Raw genomic sequence first — 21,800 nt, 5'->3', positions numbered from 1 at the left:
GAATGGGTAGTTTGTAAATTGTTCTGGGAAAGATTATGACAAGTGGAAGTACACCTAAAGTCAAGTCTGTGCTGGGGATGTTGAACATTGTCCATTCACTACTCAAACTAGACTAGGCCTTTATGCAGGTGCATGTATGACAGAGTGTTTCAGAACTGGTACATAGAAACAACACCTTTTGTAAACTTGTGAAGTTAGAAAATTTGTTCTTACTAGGAAGGATTTTGAGTAGGCAAGTAATACAATCAGGTCAGTGCTTGAATCACAGAAATAGGAAGTTGGGAGGAGGAAGATTAGAGGCTGGCTTTTCCCCCAGGAGTCCAGGGAGAGATAAGGAAGTCTCCTCAATGATGTGGTAGAGGGAATGGTAAATAAAGGAGAAGAGTTCCTCCTGGGAATGCTTATATGCTTTTTGGGAGAAATGACCGCCAACCTTAAGCACACAATAATTCAGTGCTGATGACTGCATCATCTCCTCTGCAGAGACTGCCCTAAACCATCATGGAGGTGGCTGAGGTAGAGAGTCCTCTGAACCCCAGCTGTAAGATCATGACCTTCAGACCCTCCATGGAGGAGTTCCGGGAGTTCAACAAATACCTCGCGTACATGGAGTCTAAAGGAGCCCATCGAGCGGGTCTTGCAAAGGTGATTATCCTCAGATCCTTTAAGCCAAAAACAATCACTTGGCCTTTCATTTATGCTCTTAGTTTTCATGATATGGGAGATTGTTTATTCTAAAGGAAGATATTTGCAAATTTTTTTCTTGTTAACCATGCAGGGCATTTGATTTTTTCACAGAATAATTATCTTATTTTTCAGTTAACTATTTATGCTAGGTTATGTTCTAGGGATTTTTTAAATTTTAATTTAAAATTTTTTTTTATTTAAACAAAACAAAACAAGAATGGCTCCTAGAAACCAAAGATATCCATGTACGGGGCTCCAGAGGGGTGAGAACTATTCCTTCAACCCTAGGTGACCACTAATCTACTTTCTTTCTCAGTAGATTTGCCTGTTTTCATTTCTTTTCAGTTACTTGCTTAGCAAGTGTGGAGAGTGCTTGCTAAATACCAGGCCTGATGCCAGGTGCTGGCGGGGAATGATGGGATAGAACAGACCATGTTTCTGCCCCTGTTGAGCGTATATTGTAGTGGTAGCCTCTTTGGGTGGTGAAATAAGGACATTTAAGCAGAGATCCAAAAGATATAAAGAAACCAAGATGTGGGGACACAAAGAATAGCAGGTCCAGAGGCCTGGAGGCTGACCTGAGCTTCAAGTGTGAGAGGAAGGTGGTCTGTGGAATTGGGGTTTAATGAGCAGGGGAAGAGGTTGGTAAGTAAGGTGAGGGCCCTTGAAGGGACCAGATCATACTGGGTTTGCCTGGCCTTAGTAAGGATTGGGGGTTTATTCTCAGTGCAATGGGAAATATTGGTGGGCTTAAAGCAGAGGAGTGGAGGACATGGTGGCTATTTGTATGTTTGTTGTTTTTGTGTCATTATTTTGAAAATGTCACAATGGCTCCTGCATGAAGAATGGATGTGAGGAGACAGAGTGGATACAGGGACTCCTGCCAAGGGTAGTTGTGATATACTGAGGGTCACAGAAAGCACTGAGGAATGCATTGCAGGTTTGTACCCATAGACCCAAAGTTAGAACTCTGTTTTTCTTAATGTTTATTTTTGAGAGAGACAGAGACAGAACATGAGAATGGTCGGGGCAGAGAGAGAGATGAAGTCACAGAATCTGAAGCAGGCTCCAGGCTCTGAGCTGTCAGCACAGAGCCTGATGTGGGGTTTGAACTCACAAGCTGTGAGATCATGACCTGAGCTGAAGTCGGACACTCAACCAACTGAGCCACCCAGGTGCCCCCCCCAAAGTTACAATTTTGTAAGAGAGATCGTCTATATAATTCATCCTTTGATCTCAACCTAAGATGGATTTTCTGTCCTTTCTATAATGGAAATATATTTCAATCAGAAAGCTTCCCTCATAAGAGGCTGGGGGTGAGGGAGGGAAAAATTTTACCTCAGAAGAGTATATTTTATTGCACTTACTTCATTTTATTATTCTAAATGTTAAACTTGTAATCTGGGTTTCTGTAGATTTGTCAGCATCACCTCATAAGTTCCTGAGCCCTGTCAGAGTCTGCTCAACTGTATCTAGGTTATGGGTTCTCCTTGGAATCCCCATCTCTGAGGGGAGGTCCAGTAACATTAAGAGCAGATATCAGAGGAGAGAACTTCCAGAACTGCAGGGGTTGGTGTTCAAGTCCTCCTGCATCTGGATGCTCCTGCTTGTGCTGGCATCTATCCCCTGAGGTCTGTCAGTTTGTTGTGTATAGTTCAAGTCCCTCCTGAAAAGGTTTAAAATTTGGTGATATGAAGTAGAATGAAGGTTTATTAGAGGTGGGTGAGAGATAGAAAAGGAAGCTAAAGATAAAACAAAGAGAAAAGTAAAGAGGTTTATAATGAATTTCTCAGGTGAGGAATCCTTACTTTAACCTATTTATTGAGTTAGCTCTTAAAGAACTCCTTTATGGAACCTCAACACCGGATTATCTTTGAAGAGAAAAATAATTCTTGAGTTGAAGAGAATGTCATTTCAGAATCATTTGACACATATAATTTTGATCATAAACTAGTAGTGGGTTAGCAAGGATTTGGGCTTTATTTAGGTGGAGGGAAATTGGGGGTGACAGGTTGTCCCCTTCTCTGGGCTTTGAATGCAGCCCTTTGTCCTGTTTTTCTTGCTTTTTGTTTCTTGAAAACATAGATCTTACTGTGTTCCACTGAGATTAGTGAGTGTCCTGTGGTAGGGTGGCACATTTAGTAACATTAGGAGGGGAAGTAGCACACACACACCCTCACAAGGGAGTTGCAGGCTCACAGGGTACACTTCTGCTGCATTATGAATGCATTATGAATGGCATTTGAATGGCAATTAGTTTCTGAATGTTGAACAAAACACACCTGAGTCTAGACATTTTTTTTTTTTTTTTGAGGGAGAGAGAATCCCAGAAGGGGCAGAGAGAGAGAGAGAGAGAGAAGCACGGCTCACCCAAAGCAGGGCTTGAGCTCACCAGAAGCCAGGCTCGTGCTCACCTAAAGGGGGGCTTGAGCTCACCCAATGTAGAACTTGAAGTCATGAACTGTGACATCATGACCTGAACTGAAGTCAGATGCTTAACTACTGAGGCATCCAGGCACCCCTAGACATTTTTTTTTTTTTAGTGAGATTTATTGACAAAGTTGGAGAAATTCATTTATTCAATCTTGTGATAATTTTCTTTTACTTATACTAGGAATACAATGAACTGGTTTTTTTTTTTTTTTTTGGATTTTTTTTTGTGGATTTTTTGGCCATTTGTGTTATCTTTTACATGAAGTCACATAAAGTCAGTTTCACCTACTTACCTTTTTTTTTTTTTTCTGGAAGTTGCAGCAATAGCAAATGTGTAAAACTTCACCAAATCAAATTGTAAAAATCAAAACTATATTAATGCTGCTAGTTTGCTTTGAGGTCAAGTCCTGGAGACAGAACCACTTATGAGATTCTTTGTTAATGCACAATTTAATGAATTGCTCTTAAAATATGATTTGGAGAAAATGGTTCAGTAGTTCCAATAGTAGTGACTTTGGCCTTAGATTTTTCTTTAATCAACATTTTTTAGATTTATACTCTGGATTTAATTTTTATTTCCATAGTGAGAGATTTGACACCCTGACTTCTATGTAAAAGGTGGTGGTCAAGTTGGGAAAGTAAAGAATGTCAGTCTCTTTAAATTAAATGTTTTTGTGGAGAACGATTATGATGAACCTTTAATTACATATGAAATGGATAAAATTATTCCACAGCAGTAATCTGGACATAGACTACCCTGGGATATAGGTTATGCACATTACATAATTTTGTGTCCTTAAAGTGTGAAGAAAGATTGTAAGATGCACTGTTCTTCCCCTTCCTGCTTCTTCCTCAGTAGGTAAATGGTGATAATAGCAATTTATTTCAATGTAAGTAGTACAAATACAGATTTCAGTTAGAAATTACTATTGGATATCCAGTACAGGCTGGGATTGGGGAAATGGTGAAATAAAATAACATGTATGTATTCGTTTTGATAGAATAATCAAGAAGGTAAACTTCAGGAGGAATAGTTTTTTCTTTCAGTTAGACTGATTGAATGTAAAAGTTTAACTTTGGAATGTTTTAAAATCCTAAGTATGTTGTGCTTCCATTTCCTGTGTAAGAGAATCTGATGTGTTGATACTTAAAATTATAGTCCAAAAGTAAGATTTTTGTTATAGACCTGAACTTACAAATTTTTAAAGTTCTGTCTGAACATTTTTATCAAAAGTAAGTGTGAACACATACATGAAATATTTACAAAGATAATGTTTAATGTTCTAAATTAAATTTCTCTAAATTTAGAAAATTGCTACAAAACTTTTTTTTCACAAGACAGGAAAATACTAAACTCTAAATATAATATTAATTTTGATTGTAGATGTATTTATTTCTAAACAAGAGCCTGAATCAATCCATGTTTATTTGTTTGAATTACTTGCACTTATTTCTGTTGAAGAAGTTAGCATTTATAACCTTTTTCCCTTTCAGTATATTATGAAGACAATTTAATGTATTTATCCATATCCATTTGGTACGATTATCCATATTCTTTTAAAGTATTGAGTATGGGGGTACCTGGGTAACTCAGTCGAATAAGCGTCTGACTCTTGATTTTGGCTCAGGTCATGATCACACGATTCATGAGTTCAAGCCCTACATTGGGTTCTGCGCCGACAGTGTAGCTCCTGCTTGGGATTCTCTCTCTCTCTCCTTCTCTCTCTACCCATCCCCTGCTGTGTCTCTTTCTCTCAAAAAGAAATAAACTTAAAAAAAAAAAGTGAGAATAGAGACAATCATATTATATGCTATTGAAAACATATACTCAAGGGGCGCCTGGGTGGCTCAGTTGGTTAAGCGTCTAACTTGTGTAAACAATTCAGAGCCTGGAGCCTCCTTCAGATTCTGTGTCTCTCTCTTTTTCTGCCTCTCCCCTGCTCCACTCTGTCTGTATCTCTCAAAAAGAAATAAACATTAAAAAAAACAACAACACATACCCAATACTTTATTTTTCAATGTTTATTTATTTTTGAGAGAGAAAGTGCATGTACATGCATGTGTGCAAGGAAGGGGCACAGAGAGAGGGAGACAGAGAATCCCAAGCAGGCTCCGCACGTCAGTGCTGAGCCTGACATGGGACTTGAACTCATGAACTGTAAGATCGTGACCTGAGCTGAAACCAGAGTCAAATGGTTAACCCACTGAGCCACCTGGGCATCCCTCTATTCTCACTTTAAACTAACATACCTTGGATGCAATAAAATGTGAAATATCTCTGTATTGCTGATGTAATTAAATTAACTTTAGATTCGACAGTGCCCTGTTGATTTTTTTTTTTTTGGTAGTAAATACTGTCTTTTATCAGCTATGTAACATTGGACAAATCACTCATTCTTCTGTCCCCGTTTTCTCATTTCATGAAACTTGACCTAGAGTTTTCACAAAAGCTACTTGCAGGAACACTGTAGATCTGAATATGAAAGACAAAACCTTAAAACACTTACAGTATAACATAGAATGCCTTCATGCTCCAGAGTAGGAAATTTTTTTTTTAAACCAAAGGTCAAAGCAGCAAAGTGAACAAATTGGATTTTGTTAAGATTAAGAACTTAATGTTTATCAAAATATACTCTTAAGGTTGGAGGGCAAGTTATAGAGTAAGAGAAGATATTTGATATATACACACATATACATATAGATATTTACAAATGTATATATACATGATCCAAGAATAACTGGACTATATAAAGAATTCCTATACATTAAGAAGAAAAAGACCAACAGTGCAGTAGTAAGATGGTTAAGAGTTGAGTAAGCACTTTATAAAAGGGGATATTCATAGGGAATATATAAAGAGATTTCTTTAATAATTAAGAAAATGCAAATAAGGTCCACAATTGACTACCATTACAGAACTTATGAGAAAGACTAAAATTTAAATGATCGGCAATATAAAGTGATGATGAAGATGTGAAGCAACAGGAATGCTCCATACACTGCTGGTGGGAGTTATTGGTAATAACTGTTAAATTTGATCTATACATATCCTATGTCCCAATAATTTCACTGTTAGGAGTGTCTGTGTATACGAGTTTATTTTAGAGAACTGTGTGCTCATATGCAGCAGAAGATGCATGCAATATTATTAATAGCTGTGTTCTTTGCAAAAGTCAATAAACAGAAAAAAAACAAGTGACCACTAAATGGTCATCCATTTATGGATAAATATTTGTATGAAGGAATATTGAGTAGGAATGAAAATCAATGAACTTCAGCTATGTAGGTCATAATATGTGTGTTTTTTTTTTTTTTAAATATACACATTTTCCATTGATGGGCATTTGGGGTTGTTTGAGTCTTCCAGTTTTATCAAAGAGAAAGTCTCCGTTTTGGTGGTAGTGTAACACCTCTCTAACATATATTTCTCTTCCTTCCCTTTTTTTTTTCAACGTTTATTTATTTTTGGGACAGAGAGAGACAGAGCATAAACGGGGGAGGGGCAGAGAGAGAGGGAGACACAGAATCAGAAACAGGCTCCAGGCTCTGAGCCATCAGCCCAGAGCCTGACGCGGGGCTCGAACTCCCGGACCGCGAGATCGTGACCTGGCTGAAGTCGGACGCCTAACCGACTGCGCCACCCAGGCGCCCCATGTGTTTTTTTTTTAAATAAAGTTAATTTATTTATTTTTAGAGACAGTTATTGGGCTTGCACAAGAGCAGGGGAGGGGCAGATAGACAGGATAGAGAGGGAGAGAGAGAATCCCAAGCAGTCTCCATGCTGACAGTGTAGAAGCAGATGCGGGGCTCAAACTCATGAACCATAATCATAGGCCATCATATTTGACCCCTAACAAAAATATTGAGTGAAATAGAAAAGATAAACCTCAAAGAAGATATGTATATATGGATGATTATATTTCCATACATTTCAAAAAAAAAAAAAAAACGGTGTGGGGATGCATACCCAGGCATAAAACTATAAACTCCAGCAAGGAAATGAATATCATAAATGCTATGTGAGTGGTTACCTTTTGGGCAAGAAAGGGATGTGTTTGATGGGCAGTTGGAGGTACTCTGGTGTTTGCTTTATAATAATTCACAGTTACATCTTTGTGATTGTGCATTTTATTAATGTGTGCTATGTTTTGTGATTAATTTTTTAAAGTTTATCTTAAAAATTAAAACAATTTCTAAAGGTGAATAAGTTCCAGCTATAAATCATGACTTTATAACTTTGTCCCTTCTAATTTTAATCACATGAACATATGTTTTTGGTCTTATTGTTAATGATCTTTTCATTGTTTTTTTTAAAATTTTTTTAAAAGACAATCTTTTAAAAAAATTATTTATTTATTTTTGAGAGAGAGCAAGCGAGAGTGTGAGTGAGGCAGAGGGGCAGAGGGAGAGAGAGGGAGAATCTTAAGCAGGTTCCATGCTCAGTGTGGAGCCTGACACAGGGCTCAATCCCATAACCCTGAAATCATGACCTGGGCTGAAATCAAGAGATGGACGCTCAACCAACTGAGCCACCCAGGTGCCCCTAATCTTTTCATTGTTAATAACCAAGTGTTTAAATAGTGTTGGAAAAGAGTGGTGTGCTGAACAACCTCATACAGGAACATAAAAGTTGATAATGCACGTCTCTTTCTAACTTTGTGTTCAGTTATGTCATGTAGGTAAGCTCAAATTAGCCATGGTGGGAGTAATTACATCATGGAAATAAGCAAGAGCTACAAACCAGGGTTTTCTCTACCTTCCTGGAAACTGATTGTTAAACATTTACTAACACACCAACCACTATGCTGTTTGCTGTATCGTGTGAGAGGTATTTAAAGAGAATAATACTGACTAAACAAATGTTTACTTATTTTTTATCATATTAATATAGGCATTATTTGAATTTCCAGTTATTTTGCTTCTATGTATCTCTTCATTTTACCTTTAAAATTGAGAGGTTAATAGTATCAACTAAAAAATAAGTTGATAAAAGTATAGTTGATATAAAAGTACTATTTGGTATAGTGCACAATAAATTTTGCTATTTCTAAAAAATCATATCAGTAAGGTGAATATTTAAGAGAATGCAAGTATTTCCCTTCATCTGAATCCTCATTGTTCTTTTACGCATTTGTTATAGAAATGCTGAGAAATTCTTTGTTTGTATTCCGTTGGAATATTTTCCAGATAATATTTTATTTATTATTTTATTTTTAGGTGATTCCTCCTCGGGAATGGAAGCCAAGGCAGTGCTATGATGACATTGATAATTTGCTTATTCCAGCACCGATTCAGCAGATGGTCACAGGGCAGTCGGGACTGTTTACTCAATACAACATCCAGAAAAAAGCCATGACAGTGAAAGAGTTCAGGCAGCTGGCTAACAGTGGCAAGTGAGTGCATGCAGTTTGCTATTTTTATTTTTTTCAAAGATATACATGAACATGGGAGGAAACCAAATAGAGGAGCTTGTGATGAAAAGCAGTGGTTTTCTGCATATCTTCTTTCAGTTTTCATTTAACTGTTCCTGTTTTCTCTTCTTCAGGTGGTTGCCTGATTACATTTAGTTTACTCCTGAGGAAGTTTACTCCTGTTTCTCGTTTTATCATCTTATTCATAATATCTATAAATGGTTTTTTCTATATTTTAGTTGCCCTGAAATTTTGATTCTACACATTGTTCATATTTGTTAGGCAAATTTTCTTCTTTGTGTCAGAGTGCTTAAATCTTTTTTTTTTTCCTTTTTTTTGGCAACTCTGAGGTAAACTTTTCTTTCTTGCTTGGCTGACAGGACTTTTCACACCCATGCTCCTCCCAGCACCTTTTTCCTGTCCACACAGTGGCAGCGTATTCCAAAAGGTACCATAGCCATGTGGTTGGGGAGTCACTTCACATTCCAGGCTTTTGGAGTTGGGGGCTTGGGAATACTGTCTACCCCCAACAAATTTTTACCAGCAAGAGGCCATGATATCCCCAGCCCCCAAACCTGTATCCTGGTGGGAGGTGGCAATGCCTCCTTAGCTCTTCACACCTTAGAGAAGCAGGACCACAGAGGGTAAGCCACAGGCCCCCCAGCTCCAGTAGCTCCCAACACTGGCCCCTGCCCAGGTCACAATCCCAGCCCCATTACCAGGCAGAAGAAGTCTTCTCCTTTGGCTTCAGTGTCAGATGAGCCCTCCACACTAGGCAAGACAGAGGCAAAGCTGGAAGTAGCAGCAGTGGCAGAAAAGGAGCAGGCACTGAGATTGGTGGGTTTCTGGGCCAACAGCATGGGGCCAAAGGCTTTCCCAAAGTCAGGGCAAGCTGTCTGTTCATGCAGCTCTGAGAATGGCCAGTATGTGGGTGTAGTTGGCTATGACACAGGTACTTGGACACAATTCTGCCCAGATGCTAGCCGATGGCATACCAGTGATGGCATACCTGGTATCATAGGCTGGTTTCACCTCATGGGGCTTCCGCTGATCAGACCTTCTGATATTGGTTACCACAGTCCAGCTCTCAGGGAAGAATTTCAGTAGCCTGCCATGCACCTTTATGTCCCAGTTCTGATTCAGGTAATAGATAACAGGTGATGCAGTGCCCACTGCCATGTGGATTGTCAGCATGCTTTATGTTCCCCAGCCTATTGACTGAATAACATACCACCATGGCCTTGATTGTGCCTGTGGATGACATAGCCACCTAGCACCCAACATAGGGAGGGATTATAGCATCCATGTGGGCCATGAGGACCCCAGTGCTTTGACAGCTAGGCTCATGGCCTTCTATCCAGGCAGTCTGGTCCCTACAGAAGCTGCATGGTGAAATAGCCCATTGGCTCACTAGCTGCCCATCATGCTGGTGCCCACTTTAGGGCCTCTGCCTCAGCCACCACATGGCCATCCAGTGCTGCCCCCAGGAAGTTCTCCTTGATACAGATGCTGCAGGATACAGTATAGTCCGGGGCCAGGTGCTTGGGCATGATGGGTAGTCCCTCCTCCCGCACTGTGAGCCCCACACTATTCTCCCCATTGCCACTGCTGCAGCCCATGCTGCCCTTCCCTTTGGCCTCTGCTTCCTGGTTCTCCTGTCTACCCCAAGGGCTACTTGCTGCTGCCCATTTCCCTTTGGGGACCTCAAGCAGGGCTCCCTGAGCCACCAGTTGCTAGTACTCCTTGGTGACCTGTGCTGCAGTGCCCTTACTCTACAGAGGCTGCAGCTCACCACCATCCTGCCTGCTGAAGCTCTCCCTCAGGGGGCTGACTGTGGTGGAAGTGGCTGTGGCCCTGGGAGTCCCACTCCCCACCAGGGCCTGATCAGATGCTCCTGATTGGTGGTGGGAGGGTAGCGGGGGACAGGGCAGGTAACTCTTCACACCAATCTTGGCCCAGCCAGGATCCAAGGGCTGAGACATAGAACCTGGGAGAGCCTCACTTAGGGACTGTGGCTGGCATGGGTTGGGTTGTCCATGGCAGCAGTGTCTTCATCCCCCCGATATGAAGGACACGGCCCAGGCTCATGGTGCCACCCTCCTCTAACTCGGCCTCCTCCACTTGATGCAGCTGGGGACAGGGTGGCTGAGCCTGGTGTGAGGCAGGGTGAGGCAGGGCAGGCAGCAGAGACTCTTCTTGTGCCTTGTGGTCGCTTGTAGGTCACCAGTCCTCTGCTGCCCTTAGGGCTTGGGAAAGGACCCATCAGGGTGGTGAGCATTTTTCTCTGCTCTCTGCACTGTTGGTTGTACTTTCTATCCAGTGCCATATACCACGCCATACCCCTGACAGTGTTTAAGTCTCAGATGATAAATTATATATTTAGAAGATGAGTAATTTAAAAAGAAAACCCTTGAATGACTTAGAGGGCCACCATTATTGTATTAGCATTATTGTAATTATACCTATTGCTGTGTAGCAAATTACCCCAAATCTTATAGCTTAAATCAATAAACATTTATTTAATATTTTAGTTTCTGAAGGTTAGGAATCTGGGAGTGGCGTGGCTAGGTGACTGTGGCCCAGGGCCTCTCGTGAGGTTACAGTCAAGATGTTAGGAGGGTGGGGCTGTTATCATCTGAAAGATTGACTGTGACTGAAAGATCCTATTTTAAGATTGCTCCACTTACATGGCTATTGGCTAGAGTCCTGAGTTCTTTGCCATATGGACTGCTCTTCATGTTGTGGTAGCTGGCTTCTTCCAGAGCTGGTGATCCAAGAGAGTAACCAAGATGGAAGCCACAGTATCTTTTCATGATCTGTTTCTTGACTATCCCTTCTGTGTTATTTTGTTTCTTACAAGCCAGTTGCAAAGTGAATCCAATAGTTAAGGGGAGGAGAATTAAGCTCCACTTCTTGAAAGGAGGAGTATCAAAGAATTTGAACATATTTAGAAACCATTACAGTTATTAAGTTACCTTTTTAAAATTAAAAAAAAATGTTTATTTATTTTTGAGAGACAGAGAGAGACAGCGTGAGTGGGGTGGGGCAGAGAGAGAGGGAGACACAGAATCCGAAGCAGGCTCCAGGCTCCAAGCTGTCAGCACAGAGCGTGACGCAAGGCTTGAACCCACGAACTGTGAGATCATGACCTTGCAGAAGTTGGATGCTTAGCTGACTGAGCCACCCAGGTGCCCCTAAATTACCTTTTTAAAAAAAGTTTCTGATATGGTAGTTAAGACCCTAGATCAAAACATTAATTTGAAAAAAAGAATTAGAACCCCAAACCAACCAACTAATCAGCCAGTCAAAAAACATTGTCTAAATTCTCTGTATAGGTGTGTGTGAAATTATGCTCTTTGGATGAATTTAGTTTATATCTTTTTAAAAGAAATTTATATTTGACATAGTAAGCACTTTATGGTACTTGAAGAATCTTAATTCTATGTATAATTTTTTTTTTAATGTTTATTTGTGAGAGAGATACAGACAGAGTGTGAGTGGGGGAGCGGCAGAGAGAGAGGGAGACACAAAATCTGAAGCAGGTTCCAGGCTCTGAGCTGTCAGCACAGAGCCCGATGTGGGGCTCGAACTCATGAACCCTGAGATCATGACCTGAGCCGAAGTCAGACGCTTAACCGACTGAGCCACCCAGGCGCCCTTTAATTGTGTGTATAAAGTTTCTATGGAGCATTGTAGTTATTTCAAAGGAATTGAAATTTTTATATTTAATGTGAGTCCCTTCTTTAAAATTAAAAAAAAAAAATTAACGTCTATTTATTATCGAGAGACAGAGAGACAGAGCATGAGCAGGGGAGGGGCAGAGAGAGGAGGAGACACAGAATCCGAAGCAGGCTCCAAGCTCCAAGCTGTCAGCACAGAGCCTGACACAGGGCTCAAACTGAAAAACTATGAGATCATGACCCGAGCCGAAGTCTGACGCTCAACCGACTGAACCACCCAGGTGCCCTGCTTCTTTTAAATTTTTGATAAGCATTAGTAAAGCCTCATTGTTTCAGATCTCATTAATTGAGAATGTGAAACTTTTATCACTAACTGGACTAGTTTGTATTCAAACTCTTTTAAGAACTCTTTTAACAACTTACTAGTGCAATGCTATTCAAACAAGCTTGTGGAAGAAAATTTACCCAAGTTTTTATAAGTATGAATGGTTTACTGTGTTCTGTTATTTATCTTCTAGCACCCATTTCCAGAGTCATTTTTAAAGTGTTAATAAAATAGGTTCATTTAGTGGAACATCTGCTTGGCTACTTTGATATTTTAGGAGACAATTTTTTTTTTTTTACATATATTTATTTTTGAGAAACAGAGTGAGACAAAGCGTGAGCAGGGAGGGGCAGAGGGAGAAGGAAATACAAAATCTGAAGCAGGCTCCAGGCTCTGAGCAAGTGGTCAGCACAGAGCCTGATGCGGGGCTCGAACCCACGAACTGTGAGATCGTGATCTGAGCCAAAGTCGTCGCTCAGCCGACTGAGCCACCCAGGCACCCCAGGAGACAATTTGTACTTGAAAGTAATCAGACTATACTTACTAGGAAATGTTTGTTAATACCTTTAGTAATCATTTATAATCACCACATGAAAAGCTCGAAGTGCCATGGAGTTTCAAAGGAAAATAAGACTTCTGTGGTTGTTAATCAGGATAGGAATGATTTCATTTTGTAGTGCTGTTGAGATGGATTTTGAAGATGGTCAGAAATGTTTTCATCAGTTACAAAAGTAACACGTTCTTATTTGAAAATTCGAACATTTTAGAAACACAGAATTTTAACACCCAGAGACAATAATTGTTAATAATACATGGTAATTCAAAATATTGATGAGAAAAGAGACTGGAAGACCTTTTTTTCTTGTCATAGAGAAACTTTGATCATCATCTGTAGCCCATGTGATTACCTGAGCATGATATTAGTTTTCTATTTAGAGGGAATTTAATTTACTGGGCACTTACTTTGTTTATATATCTGTTCAATTTTTGCACAGATGGCTTGTTTGTAGATTGTTCCTGAAGATAGCCATTCAGGTGACGTTGTTTGTTTTGTGTACCACTTTATATACTCAATACCTGGTACAGTATCTGGGATATAGTAGGTACTATTTCAGTATATGTTGATTGAATGATTAGTGCCATGAAAGCCAAAATATACTTGAGGTGGTGTCAATTACTGGACAGATTGTTGTGATTTTTTTAATGACAGAATGTACATTTCTTGACTTTCTGAATTTTAAAAATGATTTTTAAAAATAATTGGCTCTTTTTTTAGTTGTGAAATGTAAGTTGCATGAAAGGTTATTCCATGTTAAAGTTTATTTTTTAGTTGGATTAATTTTATTATAATTGCTACAATGTTAAAATACTTTTGAGAATTCTCTTTTTATATTTCATCTGCCAATTCCATGTGGAAATTTATTTCAAATGGCAATGAAATGGGTTTCTAAGCCTCAATCCAAGGCTCTTCCTTGTTCACTTACAGCTGTACTAGTGTCAAATGGTGTTCATTGTGGTTGTAGGATGGTCCTCAGGTGGGGTTAATTTTCATGGGAGGCAGGAGGCATCCTCCTGGTTTTTCTGTTCATCTGGTTTCCTTCATTCAGTACATGTCCTTGTATAATGTGCTTGGTATAAACAGTAGACAGGATAACATGCTCATTTGGTTGACAACACAACTTAATCCAACGAAAATCTAGAAACCTCCAACATAGCACTACTATAATAAAACTTTATGGAGGTAAGTAATATGCTCTCTTGTATCACTTACATTACTGATCTATACTTTCTTCTAGGAGTGGAGCTATGTGCTTTACATAATTATGTGATAGCATGCTCACAGTAATTCAGTTGATATTATCCTGTTTTATAGAGGAATAACTGAGGTCTGGAGAAATTCAGTCCTCTGCCCAGGGTTACATGGCTTATATATGGCAAAGCCTGGATTCAAAGCTCTAGGCAGGCTTGTTCTGGACACCCATCTCTTAACAATTGTAATATAGTGAATAAAAGGTTCTAGAGAAAAGGAATGGTTGGATTACTTTTGAGCAAATTGACACTGGATTTGTGGGACAGCTGTGATTGTTTGACAGTCCATTAGGGATGAAATTTGTAGCCAACTGAGCGAACTGGTCACTCTTTTTCAAGTTTAGAATCATTGTTTGTTTCAGATATTCATAGATCTTAGAATTCATCCTCAGTAGCCAATACTGAACCATATGTTTCCTTTTTAAAGTTATAGGTTGTTAAAAATTGATCATGATTGAGTGGTAAATAGTGTGATAGATTCTTTAGGTCATCTTATAGTGAAAGGTAATTTAGGACTTCTGTATCCAAAGTCCAACAAATTTCTCTGTAAATCGAAATAAACAGTATCTCTGTTACCTTTTTTATCGCTTGAGTCTGAACTCTGGTTAGCTTGCTTAGCTTGTGCCTAGAATTCATGTTACTACTGGAACCTACTAACTGAAGTGGTGAAATACAGTGGAGTTAATGATGCTTTCATGCCCATCCCTTTTATTTTTGGCTGTCCTGTTGAAATTCTAATGATTTGAGTAAATCAGAAAATTATTCTGTATTTCAAATACAGTTGTTAAATTGTTTGGTATTCTTGCTTATTGCTTAGATAACCAGTTTGGGGTCCCAGTATAGTGTATATTGATTTTGCTTGTTCTACAGTTATTCATTCTAAAATGTTCAGTAGGCTTTATTGGGATTGCTCCTGCTGCTAAACACTCTTTTTACTGCTAAACAAACTGTTTCATTACCTTCTTCATTCGATTTCTTTTTTTAAATATAGGAATAATGGTATTTTGTGGGTGTGTGTGTGTTTGTGTGTGTGTATATTAATATAAGATTATTTGTTCACAATCCAAATAGGACAGAGAAGCAAGTGCCTTTCTGTAATTCCAGTGTGAAAGATAAACATTAATATTAATAATATGGTATATATTTTCTTTTTGACCATTTGAGTACAGTTATAGATATTTTTTACATAAATATTATCATAGTATTCTGTAACCTGCTTATTAATTCACTGTGGAGAAATATTAATGTCAATGCATGGGAAGATCTACCTTATTTTGTATTCTGTATTTTATTTAAGCCCTTTTATTTAACTAATCCTGTAAAATTTAGTATAGTATAATTGGTTAAAGATTTTAGAAAATATTTTGAAAGATAAATTAATGAGTTTTTAACTGTTCTCCTTATATATTTGGTACTTTCATGAGAATATTTTCCTTACTAGTCAAAAATATAAAGATATTATAAAGAGTTATTTAGGAATCTTAAGAGTATTCAGAGATCTATGATAAATACATTGGTATATTTACTCACTAGATTTGACAACATGAGTTGTTGCAGTGTTTTCATTTTGATAAGATTTTGTTTAGAAAGTGATTTAAGAAGGGGTGCCTGGGTGGCTTAGTCTGTTGAGTGTCCGACTTCGGCTCAGGTCACGATCTCGCGGTTCACGAGTTTGAGCCCTGCATCGGGCTCTGTGCTGACAGCTCAGATCCTGGAGCCTGCTTCAGATTCTGTGTTTCCCTGTCTCTCTTCCCCTCCACTGCTCGTGTTCTCTCTTTAAATAAAACATTAAAAAAAAATTAAAAAATAAAATGATTTGAGACATATGGGTGGAGAAAATCTTATAATTGTCATATGGTTTGTGCTCTTTTAATTTACCTTTTGCAGATACTGTACTCCAAGATACTTGGATTATGAAGATTTGGAGCGCAAGTATTGGAAGAACTTAACTTTCGTAGCACCCATCTATGGCGCCGACATTAATGGAAGCATATATGATGAGGTATATTTATAGTGTAATGGATTTTGTAAAGGACACATTTCCTATTTTTGTTACCATTTTAGATACATGAGAAGTAGTCATTTGTTATGCTTTGTGTGATCCATAATTCCTCATAGGACAAGAAGAAATAAAGACACATCAGGATTTCTGCTGCTGGTATTGGTCAGATTGAAACCACCTACTGGTACAAATATCTGAAATTGTTCAACAGTAATATATTATGTGGTTATCTGGCTGATCTTTAAATTACACTAAAAATTTTTTAAGCAAAACACCTTTTAAAAATATTTGGAAAACAGGAAATATAATCCATTTATAATACCACCTTAAGGCTAAAACAGTATTTTAATATGTATTCTTCTAGTAGTTTTCCCCTAGTCATTTAAAAAAGTTATATTTGAATAGGTTTATTCTCCTTTTTTTCCCACAAATTGTGAGAATTTTTCTCTTTTTTAAAAAGTACATATTATTATAGTCTTTCCAGTATTATTTATGTGGCCATAACATGCTTAAAATAAACCAGTCCTTTTTGCCTCCTGGTAATACATGTAAATGCTGTTTTTTTGTTTTGTTTTGTTTTTTGTTTTCTTTTTATTTTGAGAAATGTCTTAACTACTGAAAGCCTGGAGTAGTGCGATGAACACTTGGATACTCTTCATTTAGATTCACCAGTTGTTAATATTTGCCTCATTTCCTTTGTTTCTCTGTTGCTCTGCCATTGTCTCCCTTTGTCTCTTTCTTTGTCTCTCTGCTATAACATTTGAAAGTAAGTTGCAGACATTTTGATAGTTCAACTTTAATTATTTCAGCATGTGTTTTAATATCATCTAGTATACAGATCACATTCATGAGATCCTAATTTTGCCAATAATATTTGTAAACTGGGTTTCTTCCAATCTAAATGATCCAGTCAAGAATTTCTCTTTATAATTAATCAGTGATTTATAGAGTGATACTTAGAGGCTAGATAACTGTCCTGTATCCCAGCAGCCTTTCACCCAGTGAATTTACATCCATTGATAATCTTTGCCCGAATCAGTTGCTATAATATTTTTAAACTTTTTGTATTTTGAAACATAAAATAAGGTAGAAAGTGCACAAAACAGAAACTTAAAGCTTCATAAATTATTGCAAGGTGAACATCTGTGTATCATCACTGACATCAAGGAATATATTTACTAGCATACTAGAGTTCCCCTACACATCCCCTTCACTCATCGTATGTTTTATCCAAAGATGATCACTATTCTGACTTTATGGCAGTCACTTCTTTCTTTTCGTTAAGAATATAGTTCATTATATTCTGTTTCTGAATTTTATATAACCAGAATCATTCAGTGTATATTCTTTTTGTCTGGCTACTTTCATACCTTATAAACATTTCTAAATTTTTTCTACATTCATTTTCTTTGCTCTATAATATTCTATTGTATGAATATGCCTCAGTGTATTTATTGTTGTGCCACCAAGGGTCATGTTGGTTGTTTTAGTTTTTGCTTTTATGAACAAAACTTTCATGGATGTTCTGCACATGTTTCCCTGAGCATGGAATGGTGTGTTTATATTGGGTGTATGCCTAGTAGTGGTTATAGGGTATGTACATAGTTAGCTTCAGAAGAAAACTCTTTTCCAGTTTGCACCTTCTTATAGCAGTGTTTTCAGATTCCCCATTGTTCACATCCTATCTAATATTAGGTATTGTTGGTCTTTTAAATTTAGCCATTCTGTTGGGTGTGTGTTGTAGTTGTGGTTTTAAGTTGCATTGTGATTTTTTCCCCTTATGTTCATTGACTGTTTGGATTTTCCCTTTTATTGAGGTACCTTTTTAAGACTCTTGAATATTTTTATTTTGTGTCATGCTTTTCTTACTGCTTTATAGTTCTTTATACATTCTAGATATGAAATAGTGGCACAATTTAAAATTTTCTAGATGGATCTCTAAATTGAAAGGAACATTCTCATTTCCGAATATGGACTAGACATTAGATGATACTGTGGAATTATTGTTGTCCTATTAAATATAATGATGGCATAGTGACTATATTTTTTTATTAATTAAAGATACACATTTAAACATATGCAGGTTAAATGACATGGGGTCTGGGATTTGTTTTTAAAATACTTTAGAAAATAAAATGGTTTGGATATAGTTGAAAGAAGATTGAAAAAATATTGGTAATTGATGGCACTAGATGATAATACATGACATTTTAAATATGGTATGTTTGAAATACTAAAATAAAGTTAAAAAAAAGAGAAAACATTCCCCATTGCCCTTCTGGGTTTTCATTAATACAAGTAAATTCTGTGTTGAGAATTTGTTTATTAAGGTAGCATATCCTTATGTGGAAAAATGAAAAAATATAGGCAAATATGAAGACAAAAACAAAAATTACCTATAAGCTTACCAAACGGAAACAACCTCTTTATGATTTCCTTTGGCTTTTCATTTTATGTGAGTGTGTATATATGTATGCACGTGATTGCACCTTAGTGTGCGTTTCCCCAAACCACCAAGGAAGTTTTAACAGTTTTTGACTTTAGAAACATTTTCTAATATTGCATTTTAGAAGATCATTCAGTGAATTCTAGTTCCTGCCATGTTTAGATTGCCACATTGTAATTTGTATTAGATTATTGCTATATATTTTTTTTACTTCATTTCTAGTTTATTCTTAATGATTTATTCTTCAGTGATAACATGTATTTTTAAGCTTAACATGTTATGATTACTTATATCTGGGATAATGAGCACCATTAACAGTTAGGCTTCCTTACAGAACATGGCACCTTGTCTTTTGTTTTTTAAATTTTTTTAATGTTTTTATTTGTTTTTGAAGGAGAGAGAGACAGAGCATAAGCAGGGGAGAAGCAGAGAGAGAGGGAGACGTAGAATCTGAAGCAGGCTCCAGGCTCTACGCTGTCAGCACAGAGCCCGATGTGGGGCTCGAACTCACGAACTGTGAGATCATGACCTGAGCCGAAGTCAGACACTCAACTGACTGAGTAACCCAGGCGCCCCCATGGCACCTTGTCTTATGAAAGTAGCTTCTGTGGGATTTCCACTGGAATGAGTAAGGCAGAGTAAATACTGTTGACATTTTATATTTGAGACCTAGGAGATATTTCCAAAGTTCCTAGGCTGGTAGAGGGGCTGCCAGGTGCTCTTATTACCTCTTCTACCAGTTTTAAGGAAACAATTATGTAGAGTTAATCTCTTAGTTGTAGAAATGTGTAAAACTAGGTTGTTGTCAACCACAAATTCCCCGAGCTGATGGTTTATTTTGTGCCTTCTCTGGTTTCTTCCATGTGGTATGATGGCAAGTTTTCAGGCTTCCGAGAGGAAGATTGAGCTGAGGAATCATTTTGGATTCTGGACTGAGAGGTTGCATGTCTGAGTGACCTAAAATGAAATGAAATTTTGTGTAAATTATTATTCTTAAAAATTTTTAAAAAATGTCTATTTATTTTTGAGACAGAGAGACACAGAGCATGAGCAGGGGAGAGGCAGAGAGAGAGGGAGACACAGAATCTGAAGCAGGCTCCAGGCTCTGAGCTGTCAGCACAGAGCCCGATGTGGGGCTCACACTTGTCAACTGAGAGATCATGACCTGAGCCAAAGTCAGATGCTCAACCGACTGAGCCACCCAGGTGCCCTGTAAATTATTTTTTTCTAACCACCCTGTGGGATCATTGGCCTCTTTGTTCCTTTTTGCATATATAATTAAGAGTTAGAAGCAGTACATCTGGGGCAGTTTTCAGAACAATTAACATAAAAATGCCCTGAATTAGCTTTCCATATTTGATAGTGAAATAACATAATTGTTTATGGCACAGAAGAGGCTGATGGACTTTGGTTTCCTGTGCTTAGCAATGTGCTGCTTGTATTTGAAAACCAGTTACACATTGGCATTGCTTCAACGAACATTGACTTTAGACTTCAGATTTGAGTAACTTTAGTTATTAAAATCCAATGAACAAAATCCACTGGTTTATAAACATGACATTTTAAAGCATCCTTATCATTTCCATGTTCTGAAGTCAGAAATCTGTCATTTTGGTAGGACCTACAAGGCATAGTATTTTATGGAATTTGTGTAGGCTCTGAGGGAACATTTAGTAGCTCCAAAGTTGAATTGATATTTTCAAAGCTTTTGGAGCATACAGAAAGATGAGAGAGATGTTATAGACTGCTACTGGTAAACAAAACCAATCATGTTTATGACACCATAATTCAGACAAATGAAAAACAACTTGTTTTTGCCCCCTTGAAGTAGATGGAGAGTAACAAGAGAAGGAGTGCATTAAAGAGAGTGACAAAGAGTGAGTGTACCAATAATCCACAACTGTCAGCAGTGTTTGAAATCATCACAACGAATGTGCATTGGAAAAGCATTGTTTTGCTTTTTTCTATTGTATCCTTGAATTGTTTAACTGTTTGGCTCAATATTTAAATTATATTGAAAACTGGTTTGATATGGTTCATGGCATTATTTTGGAAGGAATTATGGTCATCAAATTGTAGTTCACTTTTCCCCCTAATGTCTAGTTGTGGCCATTTTAGTAGAATGATTGAAAAACCATAGCTTTTTTTTTGGTGAGTCTGGGAGTTCTTGGAGAGGGTGTGGGGAGGTGAGAGAAACAGATTGTGTAGGGTCCAGAGATGAATAAGGAGCCTTGTTTTCAAGTAATTATTCATAGGCTTAGAGGGGCAATAAAGTATAATGAGCTTGGCCATAAAAGCAAGTGTAGGGTTCCAGGGAGCCAGGAGGAGACACACTGAGAGCAAGCTTGGCACTGAAGGAACACTTGCTAGAGCAGAGAGGACATCTGAGCTTGGCCTAGATGAGTAAGTTCAAGTCAGGTAAAGGAAGCAGAAAGGAGGATAGGGCAGGAATTAGGCAAATTTGTGGGTAAGACCACACTGAATTTGGAGGCTTTTCTATGAGCTTCAGGTAGAAGAGGGTGAGGCCAATCTGGAATAGTGTGATCTGTTGGGAAGGGATCTGCTCTAGGCTGGAGACAGGGCTGTAGGTATGGTCCCCGACCTGTGGTGCTATAGTGACCCCACCTGCTCAAATGTTTGTCTTGCAGCACAAGGCAAATCTTTCGGGCAAAGAGGTGCCATTTTAGTGATTATCAGTCTTGAATACAACACAGGAATTAGAGATGAGGGTGTTCATGAAGGTCTAGTTGAGAACAATCAGCCTTGATAGTAAAGGGAGAAAGGCTTGGAGATCCCAGGGCATGAGTGTTGGTTCCTCTTTCAATTTTTTTTTAAAGTTTATTTTATTTTGAGTGCATGCCTGCTGGAGAGAGGCAGAGAGAGAGAGAGAGAGAGAGAGAGAGAGAGAGAGAGAAGGAGAGGAGAGAGAGAGGAGAGAGAGAATCTGAAGCAGGCTTTGTGCTGTCAGTGTGTAGCCTGACATGGGGCTCAATCCCAGGCACCGTGA

At 38.2% G+C, this 21,800-nt stretch overlaps 1 protein-coding gene and 1 pseudogene across 15 annotated transcripts in view; one reads left to right on the top strand and one right to left on the bottom strand.

The window, feature by feature from the left end:
• The window catches only part of KDM4C (lysine demethylase 4C), a 444,753-nt gene that overhangs the window by 37,459 nt on the left and 385,494 nt on the right, over positions 1-21,800 (top strand). For 13 of the 15 annotated variants that reach the window (XR_007146147.1, XM_047829318.1, XM_047829309.1 and 10 more), the window contains 3 exons: positions 484-645; positions 8,338-8,513; positions 16,233-16,347. Coding sequence is in view for 14 of the 15 variants with exons in the window: in XM_047829318.1 (XP_047685274.1) it covers positions 502-645; positions 8,338-8,513; positions 16,233-16,347 (435 nt within the window). In the remaining variant the exon portion in view is untranslated. Of the gene's footprint in view, positions 1-483; positions 646-8,337; positions 8,514-16,232; positions 16,348-21,800 lie in introns of those variants that run through there. The other 2 variants (XM_047829319.1, XM_047829320.1) reach the window with 2 other exon arrangements.
• On the bottom strand, positions 9,230-10,869 carry LOC125150440 (prolyl hydroxylase EGLN2-like; annotated as a pseudogene).

Source organism: Prionailurus viverrinus, chromosome D4 (genome assembly GCF_022837055.1).
Source record: "Prionailurus viverrinus isolate Anna chromosome D4, UM_Priviv_1.0, whole genome shotgun sequence".
NCBI classification, from domain to species: Eukaryota; Metazoa; Chordata; class Mammalia; order Carnivora; family Felidae; genus Prionailurus; species Prionailurus viverrinus.
Note: the sequence above shows the minus strand (reverse complement) of the source record. Positions and strands in the feature narration are given on the sequence as shown.